This window comes from Paecilomyces variotii, assembly GCF_004022145.1.
Source record: "Paecilomyces variotii strain CBS 101075 chromosome Unknown C8Q69scaffold_7, whole genome shotgun sequence".
NCBI lineage: Eukaryota > Fungi > Ascomycota > Eurotiomycetes > Eurotiales > Thermoascaceae > Paecilomyces > Paecilomyces variotii.
In genome coordinates, this window is record NW_021167146.1 from 587,269 (window position 1) to 604,248 (window position 16,980).

Genomic DNA, 16,980 nt, shown 5'->3' on the forward strand with positions numbered 1-16,980 from the left:
ACAACCGCCATCTCCACCCAGACACTAGATAACAGTCTAAATTATAATTAATTTAACAATACACAACCTTCCACGGTCCCTTCCGTCGCCGTCCCAGTCTTCGGTCCCTGTGGCCACCCATGGCGCTTGGCTCCAGCTTCCGCCGCGCTGGGTCCATTTCGCCCGTCGCAAAAATTCATGCTCGCCTCGAGTAGAGACTTCTTTCGCCCTGCATTTTTCCTTCTTTCGTTTTCTGCTCCAAAACAAAAATAAAACCCTCGAATAGATTCCCCTGGCCTCCCCCGTGTGCTCGCCCGGACTGAACATCGTCTGCGTCAGTCGCGCGGCTGCAGGCAAGAAAGAAAGAAAGAAAAAAGTCGACCATCCGCCGTTTCTGTGACTAACAGCTATTCCACCCCTCTCGAACCGCCTCCTCCTGCCCCCTCACCTCACCTCACCTCACACCTCACCTTGCGCCATTCTGGTAACACGCTGAACCTGCATCTGACCGCCGGGGAACTCGCTTTTGGGGCTCATCTCGTGTTGGCTGTGGATTGCGTGGTTGCAGACGGTCTTTAAAGGCGGACTTTCGCCTTCCGTCGCCATCATGGACCTGGCCGCGCCCTCCGCCGCTTCACGCCCGAAGCAAACCCTGTCGCGATTCACTACGACGCCTGTCGTCGACTGTTGTCGCCAGGATCACTCGAGGGACTCGTCGCCGCATTCGTCGCATTCCCCGGCCTCCCAGTCACGAACCAGCAGTCGCCGCCCATCGTTTGGTTCCATCAAGGAAGACGTCACAGGTACGGCCCAGACAAACATGAGCGGAGAGGGACAGAAGATTATCTCGGGGAGCTAGATCAAAGGCTAACGGCATTTGCTGTAGGCATTGCACAGTCGTTCGTGGATACGGAGCCGCCCCAGCCGTCGGAGGGGAACGCTTCACCCGCTTCACCCACCGCCTCGGAGCTGGAGATGCAGGCCCCGGATTTCTGCTGTCCATGCGGGGGATTCCTGGGTTGGAAGCAGATCCGGCTCGGGGGGAGGAGCTTGAGTCGGAGCTACAGTGACCTGCGCTTCCTCGGAAATGCCCAGTCCAAGGGCTGGGCCTGGGAGGTCACCAAACCACGCGCGCCCCAGAAGACGGAGGAGCAAGAAGTTACGAAAGCAGGCCGTTCGTCGTTGGAGAAGCTCCCGGCAGAAGTATTGGGTATGGCTTTCTGTGGCATGTCTGGCCCATGATGATGATATGAGTCTAACTATCCTCTAGATCAGGTTATCTCGCATCTGGCCCTCGACGTCCCGCCCAATGGCTATACACCTCGCAATGTCGATCTCATCTCGTGCTTGCTGACCTCCAAGACGCTGCATGCAGCGACGCTCAGTGTCCTCTACCGCAACATCACCATCCCCCACTCCATCATCTTCTCCAAAGCCCTCAACCATATCTCGCAGTATCCCGCCCTGGGCACCCTGGTCCGGCGTCTGGACTTCTCTCACTTCACCTCGGTCGGCCTGGGACGCACCAAGCAGATGAACGTGGAGATCCAGAATCTCACCGCAAAGACCCTGTTGAAGTGTCTGGATCTGCTGCCGTACCTGAAGGAATGTCTCCTGCAGGAGCACGTCGAGACGGATATCGATGTGCCGGTGCTGCGGAAGTTGTTTACGGGTCTGCCCAACCTGCAGGCCGTGGATTTCTGCGGTTGCTCCACCCAGGCCTTCTCGGCCAGCTTCGTCGAGGCGCTGATGGAAGGTCTGCCGCCAGCTCTCCCGATGTTGAAGCGGGTTTCGCTGCACGAATGTAGCAGCCTGCCTGCGGTGGCCTTCGAAATCTTGCTGCCACGCCTGGTCAATGTCACTCATCTGGACCTGGCCCATACCCAGATCACGGAGGCGGCGTTGTTTTCGATTCCGGATACCGCCCGCATCACCCACCTGAACCTCTCGCGTTGCTCCCGTCTCACCGGCCCGAAGGTCGTGGAATTCCTTACCACCCATCCAGCCGTCCGTGAGTCGCTCGTCTATTTGAACCTGCAGGTGGATATCTCCCGCTACAGACTCTTGGACGGCGACGATGTCACGGCATTGCTTCCCAAACTCCCGTCCACACTCCGTTCACTCAACTTGGGGGGCGCGAGGATCTCCTCGGAACATGTCCCGGCCCTCATCCCACTGACCAAGCATCTGGAGGAGCTTGGCCTGGGCGCCGCAGACCTGTCCGTTGCTGATATCAATTCCTTCTTTGTTGCTCCCAAACCACCACCAGCCCCATCCCCAGAGAAAGCCGCAGACTCTGCCCCTACCCCAGCGTTTCAGACGCCCTGGGTCCCGCCAACTTTACACTATCTCGACCTGACCAAGGTCCCCTCAATGACCCTGGCAGTTATCTTCAACACCAACGCGTGCGTCCTCATCGCTCCCCAGACCCAGCCGCTGGAGGTGCTGGAGTTTGGCGACAAGATCATCACGCTGCTGCGGGAGCGTACCAGCACCAAAGCCAAGATTGGATGGGCTGTGCGCGAGCTGGGCCGTCGGGGATGGTTTGTGCGGGAGCCATCTGGGATACATCGTGCCGCAGATGACGGGTCTCGCTGGTGGAAGATGGGTGCCAGATGGTGGGGTATGCGTAAGATCCCCGTCGCTGTTGGCGATGTAGGCGGCATATACGGACACTACATGTTTAAAAAGTGAGTCTTGACACACACACGACTAATGATTCATCTTCTGCATCACACTCCGCTCAGCGAATTATTTATATTGGTCTATGCATTTCCAGAGGGGCCACTCTTGTCTTGATACCATTTTATGTTACGGACGAAATGCATCTGCACTGCTTTACGTGTTTTACTGGAGCGGGCAATTTATGGTCAACTCAGGGTTCGGGTCAATGGACGTGGAGTTGCATAGCAAGCGTGCGCCTTACCGTTGGTTATCACCTGTATATTCCATGTATATTGCTACTCTTTATGTTCGGTTTATGGGAAGGCGGTCTTGTTCTAGTTAGGCGTTGGGAAGTCGAGACGGTTATGACGGCCATGACTCAGAATGCTATGGTTTTCTACATAATCCACCATGAGTATGTGCATTGTATCGTTATCGCCTGTAGTATTGTAACCTGATCTGTCGTCGTATTAATCCATATGCTCTGGGATCATGTAGTACACCCCCAATCACGTGACCAAGTACTGTCAAGCTTTCGAGCGGAAGAAGAGCTCGGAGCTTCACTTTGGCCGCATATCCATCCATCGATCGCTCGACACTTCCCGACGTCTGCCTCGCGAGGGAACTCCATCTCCAGATGGGCGGAGTTGTCGACCAAGTCTGGGACAGTGAGAGCTGTCGATTTCGATCACGATGGCGTCTGCGCCGCGCGGGTTGGCGGCGTACAAGAAGAAGGATGGCGTCCTAGCCATGGCGAAGGATGGCAAGACGATCACTTGGACGCCGGCATCGGGCGATGCAGCTGGGATGGTGACGATTGCGGTTGGACATATTACCAGTGCGTTTTCCCTTTTCTTTTCTTGCTACATTTATGGTTTTTATGAGATGGTGTTTGCAAGTTGAGATTTATACATCTGGCTATATACAGAACGAGAGCTGACTGAAAGGTTGATGACAGATTTGCAGCAAACTCCAGCGAGTAATCCGAAAGTGATGCTGAGAGTTTTCGCCCAGTTACCGACCGCCACGGCGCCCGAGCAGTATGTTTTTTCTTTTACGAACGGAGCCAACGCTCGTCCCGAGGCGGATGCTATCAAAGATGCCCTCAGTGCCGCGATTCAGGCTTCCAAGGCAGTGCCGACGCCCGGCGCAGGGACGGACGGCGTGTCGCCTGCGATGGCGATTGCGAGTGCCCTATCGTCGTCTGGAACTGGGAAGAATGCGTGGGACGACGATAACAAGCTCAGGACGGACGCGGAGCTGCAGCAGTCGTTGCTCAAGGCGGATGCGAACCTGCAGCGCATGTTCATGGAGTCGTTGCGCACCAAGCCGGATACGATGACGGGCGCGCAGTTCATGTCGCAGTTCTGGTCGACGAGGTTGCATCTCCTGCGGGCGCATGCGATCGAGAGGGCCCAGACAAGGGGATCCTATAATGTTCTCTCGACGCTGAAACCGCGCGTGGAGGATAACGTGACCAAGTTGAATATTAGCAAGGAGCAGATCCAGCTCATTTTCAACCAGCATCCGCTCGTCAAGCGGGTGTATGATGAAAATGTGCCCAAGTTGAGTGAGCAGCAGTTCTGGTCGCGGTTCTTTCAGAGTCGGTTGTTCAAGAAGCTGCGTGGAGAGCGGATCTCGGAGACGGATCCGACAGATGTCATTTTGGATAAATATCTGAAAGTGGATGAGAATGCGGATCGCAAACTCGAAGCACATGTGCCTCATATTATTGACTTGGCGGCGAACGAGGTCAACCATAGTCAGAAGCAGGGCAATCGGCCTGATATTGATATGAGACCGACGACGTTGGACAAGGTGCCAATTATCCGGTCGTTGAATAGTCTGAGTGAGAAGATCATGGCCAATGTTGCGCCTGCTGATCGGGATCCGTCGGCGCCTGTTGGTATGGATGAGGAGACGTACAACGAGCTGCAGTTGCGAGATCTGCGGGGCGACGAGGAGCAGAATCGTCTGATGCTGAATATTCGTGATCAGAGTCGGTTTTTCTCTCAGGCTAAGGATCTGGAAGATGAACAGAGCAAACTGTTCGCGCAGCAGGACCCAGAGCAGATTCTGGTCACGCTCCGCAGTGAAGTTCGACGTGATCTTCCGTCGGACGGATCTATCCCCTTGGGCAAGCTGGTCCAGCCGGAGGAGGATAGTGATAATGAAGAGGGCCCGCAGAGTCAGCAAGTCGGATCGAAGGCCAACCTGCAGCGTGCCTCGGCGCATATTCTGTCGAATATCCGCGAGCGGCGAGCGCAGACGGAGGTGACTTCATCTTCCGATACATGTGGCCTACCGAGTAATCTGTTCGACCGGTTAACACTGACGCATGCGACGACTACGGAGTTCCTGCATCAATTCTGGCAGGCCTTCTTGTCCGGCAATCCTGACCGCGCAGGAGAGCTTGCGTCGCTGGTCGAGTCGCTCAATCGAGCCATGGAGCGCATCAAGTCTGTGGCGGCTGATGCTGAGGCCGAGCGGCAGGTTGAAGTAGAACGACTGAAGCAGCACGCTCGCGACGTGCTGGCTACGACGGGGAAGAAGATCCGCGTCAACCTGGCGGGAGTGCCTGGCGGCGAGAAGGTAGTTAACCAGCTGCTTGGCCCGACTATCAAATCACTGGAGCTTGCAATGACGAAATACAAGGACGCGCTGGCGGAGGAGATGAGAGAAGCCCAGTCCAGCACGCCGGGACCCAGCCAAGGATGATGCTTTCTTTTTCTTTTTCTTGTAATGATCCTGTCACAAAAATCTGCATCAAGAGGAGTTTTAGGGATTTTGGTCCTGTTGTTTTTTTTCGACTCATACATTGTATTATAGATCTATCATGAACATGAACCCTATGGAAGAAAACGAGCTTACTAGCTTACTATAATTGATTAATCTATGCCACTATCTACGTCACAGTCCAAGCAAGTAATAAGTAACTCTGTTCTAAACCACAGCAGGGACCATCTCGGCATGCCGAATCTGAACCATCCCAGCCACGGACCTCGGCCCGCGTCACTAGCGCAACGTGTTGAACTCCAACTCGGCCTCTGACGTTCCCCTCAGCAGGAAGCTCAAGCTCAAGCTCGGGGGTTCCTAGACTACAACACGTTAGACTGCAGCATTGCGATATCTTTATGTCTTCTACCAAGGCAATTCTGCTTATTAGATCTCATATAATATACATCTAGCTCTTACGAGAAGATATTCGTCTCTTCTATCCCTCCCTCTCCGCGCCGGAGGTCACTGCCCATCCAATCAATCAACCAACTACCTCATCCCCAGAGATTGAAACGCAACCATGCTCTCCTCCGGCTTCACCAACGCGTCCGTATCGAAATCTCTCCTGATCTACGTGGTGGTGTCGTCGATCGCGCTCGCGCTCTTCGATTCCAAACACCTCGCTCATATCCAGGTCGTGCCGCATCTCTGGGGATATGGCCAGCTCTGGCGCGTGTTTGTCTGGCAGGTGGCTGGGTATGCGAACTCGACGGAGACGCTGTTTGCGGCGATGTTGGTTTATCATTTACGTGTGATTGAGAGGGTTTGGGGGAGGAGGAAGGTTGCTGTATGTTTTTTTCTTCCGTGTCTGTTGAGGATGTGTTCTTGTCTTTGTTAAAGATGACTGACGTTTTCAACCCGCTGCAGACATTTATACTTACAACTCTTCCATACACGACCATCCTCACGCCGCTACTTCTGGCACTTGTCATCCGACCCCTTTCGCTAGGAACGATCAATTACCTCCCCTCCGGCCTGACAGCGACCATATTCGCCCTCCTGGCCCAATTCCACGCCATCATCCCGCATACTTTCAAATACCGCATTTCCACATCCACTACCTCTACTCAATCCTCTTCTACCTCTTCCGCATCATCCTCCCCTGCAGCCCCAGCAACAGCAGCTACTCCAGCCAAAAAGTCCCTAACGATCCTCTTCTCCGATAAATCAACCACCTACCTCCTCGCGGCGCAACTGGCCCTATCGCAATTCCCCTTCTCCATCCTCCCCGCCCTAGTCGGGTGGTGCGTTGGGGTCGCGTGGCGCGTGGAGATTCTGCCTTTCGGGAGCAAAGGATGGAGAGTGCCCGCGTGGATGGTTGGCGAGAAGGAGGTGCGTAGGACGCAGTCGTCAGGAAACAATGGTAGTTCTGATGCGGAGAGGTATGAGGATCTGAGAAGGAGGTTGGAGGACGAGAGTCGGGCTGCTGCGGCGGCGGCGGCGTCGACGAGTAGTGGTGTTGATGCTGGGGAGAGGGGGAGGAATAATGGCGCTGGACCAGCGCAGGGGGGGTTGTTGGAGAGGTTCAGGAGGGCGTTTTAACTAGTTTTTTGTTTGTATTTCGTTTTGGATTGGATTGGGCTTGTGGTGTTGGATTGCCAATTGGTGGATATGGTATTGGTATTGTTTGGATAAAAAGGAATATATCACTTATTTACCATCTCTCCGGTTCTACTCATATCAAGCACAGGTAAATACCATGCATATTCTGAATAGAAGATGTGGAATATGGAATATTGTCTATTGCAGGTAAATATTCAATCAACAGTATGGCTGGAGATCGCATGTACTAAGCATGTAGATCTAGTTCTGGAGGGAGCGGAGAATAGTCCGAAGCCCCTCATTTATCCAGCAATGGTGGGGGTGGCTCTTTTTCCCCGCGGGAAACCATGTTTAATCTCTTCTTCTCTTCACTCGCATTCTTGCCATTCTCTACATTGATAAATACATAGCTGCGCTGCTTTTGTTTTATCAAGCTTGATTTTCCTCGAGATCTAAGGGAGGTTCTTTTGTCTTTCGTTTCGTTTGTGGGGAGAGTATCGCAGGTGAGTGAGTACGGTACGGTTCTTTGAGAGTTTGATGAACCCCAAATATTGTATTGGTATCGAGTCCATACTGTATAGAGAACTATTTTATTTTGATGATTTATATTCCGATCTATTGGATTTCTCTACACAGCTTGAATCTCAACCCACGCCATTGACACGACACCTACTAGACTATATCATGACCACCAGAGGCAAGGTTCTCCTCCTAGGAGATATCGACCAGTATGTCTCTCCTTCCATTGATCTTTTATTCCTATTATCCAACCAGTATATTGAAACTGACAAACCGCGCCAGCGCGCACGAATCATGGTCTTCACTCGGCAAGATCGCTGACCTGATCAAACCGGCCGCGACCAATCGCACCGAATTCATCCAGGAATGCAAGGATGGAAAATTCGACGGTGTCGTTGCGGCGTATCGTACCTTTCCCTCTGTTGATATTACCGGTCTTGTTGATGAGGAATTGGTCGCTGTGCTACCGAGGTCATTGACGTATCTTGCTCATTGTGGTATGTCTGCACATTCTAGCTTCGATATGAATGAAATCAATCACTACATGGCTAACACCCTCACCCCAGGAGCCGGCTATGACCAAGTCGACGTACATGCGTGCAGCGCGCGAAACCCCCCGATCAGAGTATCCAACGTCCCCACGGCCGTCGACGATGCCACGGCCGACGTAAACATGTTCTTGATCATCGGTGCTCTACGCAACTTCAACACCGGCATGCAGGCCCTCCGGGAGGGAAAATGGCGCGGCGTTCCCGCCCCCGCACTGGGCCACGATCCCGAGGGCAAAGTGCTGGGTATTCTAGGCATGGGCGGAATCGGACGCAACTTGAAGAGGAAAGCAGAGGCGTTCGGTATGAAGGTGATTTATCATAATCGTCGAGAACTGAGCGAAGAGTTGGCCGATGGTGCGAAGTACGTCTCGTTTGATGAGTTGCTGGCTACGAGCGATGTGATTAGTTTGAATTTGCCGTTGAACGTAAGTATTTCGTGCAATATAACTATCCCTCCAGTGTTATATTATGCAGATAACTAATATATAGATACATACATATAGAAAAACACCCGCCACATCATCGGAAAAGAGGAATTTGCAAAAATGAAGAATGGCGTCGTGGTGGTGAACACTGCTCGTGGCGCCGTCATGGACGAAGCCGCTCTGGTCGACGCTCTTGATAGCGGAAAGGTATTTTCAGCCGGTCTCGACGTCTTCGAGGAAGAACCTAAGATTCATCCGGGTCTGGTGCGGAATCCGAATGTGCTCCTCGTACCGCACATGGGCACGTGGACTGTGGAGGTGAGTTTCATAATCCTTTAAATCCGGGAGCATTTCTTCTCTTCTCTTCTCCTTTGTGGAGAAGTGATATCATACATGATACCTATCTATGAATAAATAACTAACATCCCATCTCAGACACAAACCGCCATGGAAGAATGGGCTATTGAAAACATCCGTTCGGCTCTCGAGACGGGAAAACTAAAGAGTCCTGTTCCTGAGCAAGCGGATTTGTGACCGTCTCTCTCTCTCCAAAGGACTGTCTGCATAGATGGTATATTTAGAAATAGGGTAATAGGCTCTATGGGATATAAATGGCCAGAGAGTATTTTTACATATTACATAAGTTATGTATTGAATTGGAATAAGACTGTATAAAGAAGAAGAAGAAGAAGAAGAAGAAGATCCCCAGGGAACTTGAAATGTGTATATATTATTTCCCGTTTATAGTGACATGCAAAGCTGAAATTGAAACCAGGAGTCATCACCAAGAATTATCAATCCACTGCCACCTGCCAATCCAGGAAGGAACACAACACAACACAGCACAGCAGGATCATTCCTGAGAACCTCACACCACGATAAGACAGATGCAATCCCCAGCGCCAACCACCCTCAATACTACACTATACAACTTTCCCCCCCAACTTGACCTCTAACTTTTCCATCTCAATCCTTCTACAAGCCACCTCCAACTTCTAACTCTTCCTCTTCATCATTTCGCACTCCTCCTCCAACTCCCAACATGACCGAACAACAAATAGTCACGTACGCAATTCCTTTTCCTACCCACCCACACGAAAAATCCAAACCCCCATCCAAAAACCACATCTACCATCCCTCAAAACTAACCATTCCATTCCCCCCCCCCCCCCAGACACAAAACATTCATCCACAACCACTTCTTCAACACCACCATCATCATCGATTCATCCCATCATCATCATCATATCCAGGACTCCATCCCGAGCGAACTCGCGACTATATATACAGATCTCGAATCCGCGCAGAGAGATCTCACTGATGCATGTGATGATCTCCAAAGAAATGCAGTGCCTAGACATCTCAGGCAGGCACAGATAGATTTAGCGCAAGCGCAGAGGGATATTCGATGTTAGTAATCTTTCCCACCAGGAAGTACTTAACTACTACTTTCTAACTCTGACTCTTTTTCAGACTCTCAGCAGGTTATGAGTCGCTTCTCACGGGGGAATATAGACTACTCTCGACCTCTCTGTGCTGGATGTGGAAAGATGCATCGTGGGAGTTGTAGAGCGTATTGTTCTCGTTGTCGAGTCAGTGGGCATTCACGGGTGTATTGTCCAGGAGGTACTACTGGTGGGGTGGTGAATGTTTCTGGTACGGTTGGCTCTTACTACGGTAGAGGGGAACAGCGTCGTGATAGGAAGAAGAAGAGGCGTAATAGACGTGGAAAATGCAAGGATGATGCCGTTGAGGTCAAGCAGGAGGGTGGAAAAGTGGATAGAGAAGTGGTAGAGATCAAAAAGGAGGTAAAGGAGTAGATGGGAAGGATGAGTGGAGGGATCGTGCGTTATAGACGCAGAGCAACTGATGTTTACTGCTGCGATATATCTGTACTCGTGGAGAGTGTGTCAAGGCTCAGCAGAATGTATGATGTATCGAGTTTTCAGCATGTCCTAGAGATCCCGCTTCTATGACGGCCCAGCCTGCACAATATTTGTATAAGCTATAGGAAGCATGGCTTAGCTATGTGTCAATGCAGGAATAGGCACTTATGTTGAATTGTTCCTTGTAAACAGGTTCTCCTTGTATATTGATATAACATCACGATCAGGGTGTTGTCCCATAAGAGGATGTAGAACAGTTAAATAGGCTATATCTGTATCAATTCCAGCCCATGAAAAGTATAAAAGACACGACCAATTGTCTGTTCTGATAATATATATACATATATACATACACTCGTTGCGTATTTAGTCCAGTCGAATCTCATGCCTGCGTCAAGTAAAGATCTGGTACATACATACAAAAATGAATGAAAAGTCGAGCATATCATGCTAAGCTAATACCACCCAAGTGGTTCGATGAAGTGAAGTGAATGAATGGTAGATATAACCAGCCGAGATAGTGTGCGAAAAAAAAATAAAAAATAAAGATGGTAATAAAACAATGGTATATATGAATGTAATGGTTCCAGTCGTGCGTGCTGGAGTAGAATAGTTAGATGCGGTGACTGACACATGGTCTATTTTGTCAGGAGATGATTTGAATATATGAAAACATTGCGGGGGTATCAACGAGGATATTCCAAGGTAATTTTACAAGTAGATGGCAAGTCTCGTGATGGTAAGTGTCGGGCGGCACCTCAATCGACACTGAGTATCAGATGAGAACCGTGTCTTGATGGCGTGAGGTTCCGTATCATTTGCGGTCCTCTGATACCCTGTACGTTGGAGGGTGCGCGTGGAGCCCTGTATCCCCGGGAGAGGTCCTGCTCTCCGGGTTTTGATTCCATGTTGATTGTAGAACTGGTGCCTCTTGATTTGTTTTCGATATTTGCATTCCGGCGCTCGTGGTTTGTTCTAACCCTCTCTGTTCGAGGGTGGTTACCAGGCTGGAGTAGGAATCTAGAATGTGGATGGTCCATGTGAGATGTTGATTCAGGACCAGACCATTCTTGACCTGATGACTGATTTCCATACACAGGCACGCCGTCTAGCTGCTGAGCAATCGGCTCTGCAGGTGGGGGCACATCTCGTCTGGCCGGAAAATATCTCTCTGGCGAACCCGTGGCTACGGGCGACCTTTGGTTTTGCTTCTCGGGAGTGCTGAATGAAGAAGCCACTTCCTCAACAGGAGTAAGCTGCTGTTTTGGGACCGTGAGACTGGAACTCGAAGGCACCTCCTCATCCTCGAAACTCGTCTCGGAACATTCCGAACAGCGTCTGCTGGAGGCTGTGCATGATGGAGGACGAGACCATCGTCGTGAGCCGCGCCATTGTCCGTCAGAATGGATACTGCCGGTTTTTGAAACATGCCGTTGCACGATCGGTCCTGGCTGACTCTGCGACATACCATCGCCAGTTGGCTTCAACAGTTGACTTGATGTCCGGTACACAACAGGGTTCCGCTGAATGACCCTCCTCACGGCTGGCAAGCCATTCTGCTGTCTCTCCTTAGCGTACATCAGAGCACGTGGATCAGCTTGAAGTCTCAACGCATGTCCTCGAATGGAGTCTGGGTGGAAAGGCATTGTGCCGGAGAATCTGTTACGCGCAGTGCTACCTGCTGGCATGGGCCAACCACTCGAGCGTTTTGATCGCTCTACATCCTCTTCAAACACCGTTGCATTGCTCTCAGGCCTGACTCCATTTTGGTGTGTATTCGGCTGTCCTGGATCAAGAGTGTAATCAGGTTTGTCGGGTAGTAGTTGCGACAGCGTACGCCGGGACACCTGGCTCATTGGGGAGTCGCCATTGTCAGTGGCTGGAGATATTGCCATGCCAACGTTCTGCGGCCCCCCTGGCGCCATCGAACACACGGTGGGTGTGGTCACGACCACCAAAGGGCCACGGGACGCTGGTTGAAATGGCGATCCTAGCTGTGGTTGTGGTTGTGGTCCTACGGTGCCTCCATCAGGCTTGGGGTATCGACCTTGGCCCAGACCAGAGTTCCTCATTGATGCATACAAAAATTCCGGAGGCTCAGCCATCGCACCGCCAATTTCGAACCCGTCAGAATCTCTTCGTCGCTGCTTTATCTTCCTGATACAGAAAAATATAGCAATACTGACAAGGGCCAGGCCAGAGACGCCCGCGGCGACAGAGATTCCAATAACGGCAGGTTTACTGAGGTGGCTGGGGCTTGCAGAAGCCGAGTTTGACGAAGCGGAGGCTGCCAATGTGACTGAACTCCGAGAATTGACAGTGGGCGTGGTAGTGGTGGTCGTAAACATGGTTGAGGTCGCACGAAAGCTTGTAGCTAAACCCGTTGTGCTCATGGTTGAAGACGGCGCAGAAGCAGTAGGCAGCGGACACCGCCGCGAGCTTGGAGTCGGCGTACCCAAAGACGTCTTCGTTGCAATGATGGTCGCCGTGATCACACTGTGAGTTTCATGAAGAGCCCCAGGTACTGAATCGCAGATATAGAGGGCCTTGGTTCCCGAGATGACGTCTTGGGGACAGGATGCAATTGTGCAGCGTAGTGCCGCTTCCCCGAGAGTGAATCCGCTTGTCGAGTTTGTTCTGCAGAGACAATCGCCATCCGTCAGATTAGAGCATGCCATACGCGGATACTGTGAGTGTATAAAATCGTGTACGCAGCACTGAGCGCAGCTGGGGATCTCGTCGCTCAGAGGTACCATACCCCGCGACGTCAAAGGCCGTTGAGCCAGACATGATGAGATCAACGATGTGGAAAGGATCAGGAGCGATACACTGAAAAGAGAAGGCATACTGTGCGATTCCTATGAATCTCATGTTAGGCTAGCTCAAATTACATTGTAATCTCTTGAACCAACCAGGAAAAATAGTCGGGAGTATAGCTGCTCCTGAGAGATGCCTTCCAGCTGGCCGCTGATTCTAGACATACAACGTCTCGCAGCCCTCGAAGGAAAGAATCCTGCCCTCCTAAACGGAGAAACCGATTCACGCTGCTCCCTGAGGCCCCGGAAATCTAGGACATATCATAATATCGTAGAGACAAAGGGATAGATTGATTTGGCTGGAGAGTCTATCAAGTGTGGAAAGAAACAAAATATTAAGGAACATCAGGAAACAACAAAGAAAAGCCAAGTCGAGAGAATCTCGACATCTTGAAACCGGCGCCATAGGAAGGAGTTTCTATGGTACAAGGAGCCATTGGCACCTTGCATACAGGGCAGGAAGCCTGCAAAGACGACAGGACGCTGGATATCCTGTACGCGCCCTGGTGGCATCATGAAACAGGAAGACCTCAGTCTCCAAAGGACAGGAAAGACAGATAGGGGCCGTGTTGATGGTCTGTAGCAATCCGTTGGTTGAGGATGAGCGCGAGAGTTCAGGATACGCGCCGGGTGGGCGTTTACGCTGTGATGGAATCCTCGACGCTGGTTGGCCAGAGCTCACGGATGACGCCTGGTCAGGTGACTGGTCTCGAGCTCTGGGACATTGGTGTACATTCGCTCTCCAAGCGCTCTGCAACGGCCTTTTGGATAGCGCTGGTGGCGCTATTTGTAATGAAGGATGTACGGAGTACAGGCAACCTCATAGAGCACTTTCAGCGCTGCGCCTTCACTGACACGCATGCGCTTCGTATCTGCACAGTTGCACTGTACAACTTACCGGTCGCTAAGGCTCAGCGGCCCCCAACCGTCCAGTGATCGTCCAGGGGCTTGGACATACATACCCCAATCCGGCCCCGACTCAGATCTGCGTGAGTTACATTGCTAGAGTGGTACTAGATACTACTGAACGTAGAACATCGTAATTACCGCCTGATTTGGCAGTTGGGAGCCAAGGCTGATTTCACATCAATTAATGTATAGCATTAATCTTCATGTCTAAATACATGGGAGTTTTAAAACCGACGTCGGCTCGTGCATCGCTCGTAGAAACTGGCGACAAGCGGACCGACGAAAACCCTGCGAACATCACAAACCGACTGGTATCATCAAACGCGGAAGAAGCAAGAATTCAGGACCATTAAATACGGAGTCGACGTAAGGGAGGCGACCGGCGGTAGCGTCGCCAAGCGACGGAGGCGTCCGCTAGTCGAGACCGGAAAGCGTCGGAAGCATTGTTGCTGACCATGACCGACCGGGCGCAACAAACAGCACCCGCAACCTCCAATTCCGGCCGGAGCTGTGAAACAGCGCAGTAGGAAGAAGTTGTTTCCTGAGGGCGAAGCTGGTCGCGCGTCTAGTACTTGAGAATGATGTATCTGGACGTCGAGGTTAGCTATCGTCATGAAGGGAGTCTGAGGACCTCAAATGTACGTACAGAGCGTGAATGATACCAGGAATGTAACCCAGAATGGTCAAACAGATGTTGATCAGCAGGTCAGCACCACATCCGCGCTCCAGGAAGACACCCAGAGGAGGCAGGATGATGGCAAGGATGATCTTGCAGATGTCACTAACAGGCCGATGTTAGTATCGGGGCCATTCTGACGATTATCGCAATGCCATTCTGTCGTTCCTGTTCCCAAAAGGCGAGACCACCCTCTGGTCGCCCGGTGAACAGTGGATAGTCATAGCTGCGAAGAAACAAGACACGGTGGTACTTACGAAGCAGTGAAAGGCATGGTGATGGTGAGTGATGAGGTCTGAGAGGGACTGGAGTCTGGAGATCTGACAGGCGATGGAGATTGTCAATAATACGGACGGCTGGTTGATGGAGGAGTGGTGGAGAGAGAGAGCAACAGGGCTGGAGCGGAGCGGTACGTTTAAATAACGGGCGCAACAGAGATCAGCAAGCTCAGCCGTTCCCTTTTTTCACTCACGCGAATTGGAAATAGCTTTCTCTCCAACCGACGTCATCAGCGCACCGCCGCAGCCGTGCCACAGTCAGCTGGCTCTGTCCCTGATTATTGGGCGCCTGTTGGCTGTTGTCTCTCTCGTTGTGCTCTGCGCCTCAAGTCCATCTCGTCATCTCCAAACAGGATATTATTATTACTGCCCGGAAGATGACACCCTTTGCGTAAACAATACGTGAAGTTAAGTTAGCGAGTCCGTGGGATGGTCAAGGGCTAGCCGTTCAACGGCTAGTCTGGCGACTCGAGCCGGCTTTATTCCCTGATCTGCTGCTTTAAGAGGCCGATCCTTCTACGCGCTGTCCATCGCAATCTCGCCTCTCAGGCTCTCACGGTCTCATCAACAATGATCAGGCTGGAGGGGAAAGCTTGTTTCGTATCCGTAATCCGTATAGATAACTAACAGTCGCGGCCCTGAGCGTTTCTAATCTTAGAGCAATTCCCCGCCGCATGCCATACTCTAATTTCGGCCCCAGGACCAGTCCATGCCCACGTTGTGCTGCTAAGCCATATCAGCTCCAGGCAACACTTCACCCTTGGTGAAATAGCAATATCTCTAAATATGGAGATGCTGAGGAGGCGATCCTGGACTCGAACTGCGCTATCTCTACGCGGTCGCGTTCAATGGCCCATGGATACCAATTCCGCGATCGATAGCAGAATAACTCAGTATGACGTATGATATTTCCCGTATCTGAAGGCCACGAGATCGGATATTCCCGACTGGACAAATTATAAAGTAGGCATGCGATTTTTTTTATTTTTTTTTATTTTTTTTTTTTTTTTTTTCCCCTCTCTGACATTGCTCCTTGCGTGTGAGCTTCCTCCCTGGCAAGCTGACAACATACGGTGCTCCGAGCTGCTATCCAGACTCCAGACCAATAATGACTTCATGACACCACCTAGAACGCAATCAGGCACAGGCTTACAGAGCATATTCTATTCTGCTTCTCCAGTCAAGTCTGTGGATCGCTAACCAATCAGAAGCCCGGGTGGTCTAGTGGTATGATTCGCGCTTAGGGTCAACCCTTTGCTTAGCTATATTGCGCGAGGTCCCGCGTTCGATCCGCGGCTCGGGCCCTTCTCTTTTTGCATTTTTTTGCTCCTCATCTATATAAATCTGGAAGAAATGGACCTCCATTCACAGATACCTTGCGCATATAGCAGTGATACATAGGCACTTTCATAGCAGCCACCTTGTATGTCTTCTTATTACCTACAACTTTCATTGTAGTGACCAATTCACAACTGGAATGGGCCGTCAAACCCCGCATTGTTTGGTGAAGTCGCTGGACCGGCAGTTAAATACAGCTTCTATCTCCATTCGCTTCTTCTCTTCCTGATAGTTATTTGCAGTTTCCAACATAGTCGAGCTGCTGCAAGACGGCACATTACCTCTACTTTCGATCAATATCTTGAGTCAGAAATCTCACTTTTCTCCTTGCTATCTACAGTCAACTCCCAGCATTTTCGAACCCGCTCTTCATTGGCTTTGCTCCTGATATCGTCAGCTCCGTGCTCATTTATATATATGACTGCTATGTCGGTGATGTCTTGAATGCATATATATAGCAGAGTACATCCGACAAAGCTTCTAAGCGCCGGATCAAGAAAGCGAACCGGCTTGTACACCAAGAGGATGCAGTGACCGATACCTTGATGTTTACAGAAAGAGGGCGAAACGATATTCGTGTCGATCGTGCTGGTCCTTCGGTCGCCCGGACTCCCCCGTC

General features: G+C 51.3%; 7 protein-coding genes and 1 non-coding gene across 8 annotated transcripts; 6 read left to right on the top strand and 2 right to left on the bottom strand.

Annotated features, from left to right (window-relative positions):
* Window positions 1–630: 630 nt before the first annotated feature.
* C8Q69DRAFT_294320 (hypothetical protein) lies at window positions 631–2,826 on the top strand. The gene is made up of 2 exons (XM_028627064.1): window positions 631–1,189; window positions 1,250–2,826. The coding sequence occupies exons 1-2, from the start codon at window positions 955–957 to the stop codon at window positions 2,671–2,673; spliced, it is 1,659 nt and encodes a 552-aa protein (XP_028484134.1). The 5' UTR covers window positions 631–954; the 3' UTR covers window positions 2,674–2,826.
* A 389-nt stretch (window positions 2,827–3,215) lies between these two features.
* C8Q69DRAFT_433971 (putative RNA polymerase II transcription factor-related protein) lies at window positions 3,216–5,553 on the top strand. The gene is made up of 2 exons (XM_028628525.1): window positions 3,216–3,481; window positions 3,602–5,553. The coding sequence occupies exons 1-2, from the start codon at window positions 3,337–3,339 to the stop codon at window positions 5,359–5,361; spliced, it is 1,905 nt and encodes a 634-aa protein (XP_028484135.1). The 5' UTR covers window positions 3,216–3,336; the 3' UTR covers window positions 5,362–5,553.
* A 155-nt stretch (window positions 5,554–5,708) lies between these two features.
* C8Q69DRAFT_470365 (hypothetical protein) lies at window positions 5,709–7,207 on the top strand. Its single transcript, XM_028630829.1, has 2 exons — window positions 5,709–6,208; window positions 6,289–7,207. The coding sequence occupies exons 1-2, from the start codon at window positions 5,942–5,944 to the stop codon at window positions 6,961–6,963; spliced, it is 942 nt and encodes a 313-aa protein (XP_028484136.1). The 5' UTR covers window positions 5,709–5,941; the 3' UTR covers window positions 6,964–7,207.
* A 71-nt stretch (window positions 7,208–7,278) lies between these two features.
* On the top strand, window positions 7,279–9,160 carry C8Q69DRAFT_470366 (glyoxylate/hydroxypyruvate reductase). The gene is made up of 6 exons (XM_028630830.1): window positions 7,279–7,466; window positions 7,640–7,691; window positions 7,765–7,979; window positions 8,049–8,458; window positions 8,537–8,776; window positions 8,894–9,160. Exons 2-6 carry the CDS (start codon window positions 7,648–7,650, stop codon window positions 8,990–8,992), a joined length of 1,008 nt encoding a protein of 335 aa, XP_028484137.1. The 5' UTR covers window positions 7,279–7,466; window positions 7,640–7,647; the 3' UTR covers window positions 8,993–9,160.
* Window positions 9,074–10,549, top strand: C8Q69DRAFT_470370 (hypothetical protein). The gene is made up of 3 exons (XM_028630831.1): window positions 9,074–9,523; window positions 9,633–9,868; window positions 9,932–10,549. The coding sequence occupies exons 1-3, from the start codon at window positions 9,501–9,503 to the stop codon at window positions 10,276–10,278; spliced, it is 606 nt and encodes a 201-aa protein (XP_028484138.1). The 5' UTR covers window positions 9,074–9,500; the 3' UTR covers window positions 10,279–10,549.
* A 349-nt stretch (window positions 10,550–10,898) lies between these two features.
* On the bottom strand, window positions 10,899–13,542 carry C8Q69DRAFT_294355 (hypothetical protein). The gene is made up of 2 exons (XM_028627065.1): window positions 13,257–13,542; window positions 10,899–13,202 (listed from the first exon to the last, which is right to left on the bottom strand). The coding sequence occupies exons 1-2, from the start codon at window positions 13,323–13,325 to the stop codon at window positions 11,103–11,105; spliced, it is 2,169 nt and encodes a 722-aa protein (XP_028484139.1). The 5' UTR covers window positions 13,326–13,542; the 3' UTR covers window positions 10,899–11,102.
* A 1,092-nt stretch (window positions 13,543–14,634) lies between these two features.
* C8Q69DRAFT_507867 (plasma membrane proteolipid 3) lies at window positions 14,635–15,019 on the bottom strand (the record flags this gene model as incomplete). Its single annotated transcript, XM_028632926.1, has 3 exons — window positions 14,635–14,656; window positions 14,716–14,850; window positions 15,003–15,019. 3 exons carry the CDS (start codon window positions 15,017–15,019, stop codon window positions 14,635–14,637), a joined length of 174 nt encoding a protein of 57 aa, XP_028484140.1.
* Window positions 15,020–16,233: 1,214 nt separating this feature from the next.
* C8Q69DRAFT_t82 lies at window positions 16,234–16,327 on the top strand. Its single transcript has one exon. It is a non-coding gene; the product is annotated as a tRNA-Pro (tRNA).
* The last annotated feature ends 653 nt before the right edge of the window (window positions 16,328–16,980 follow it).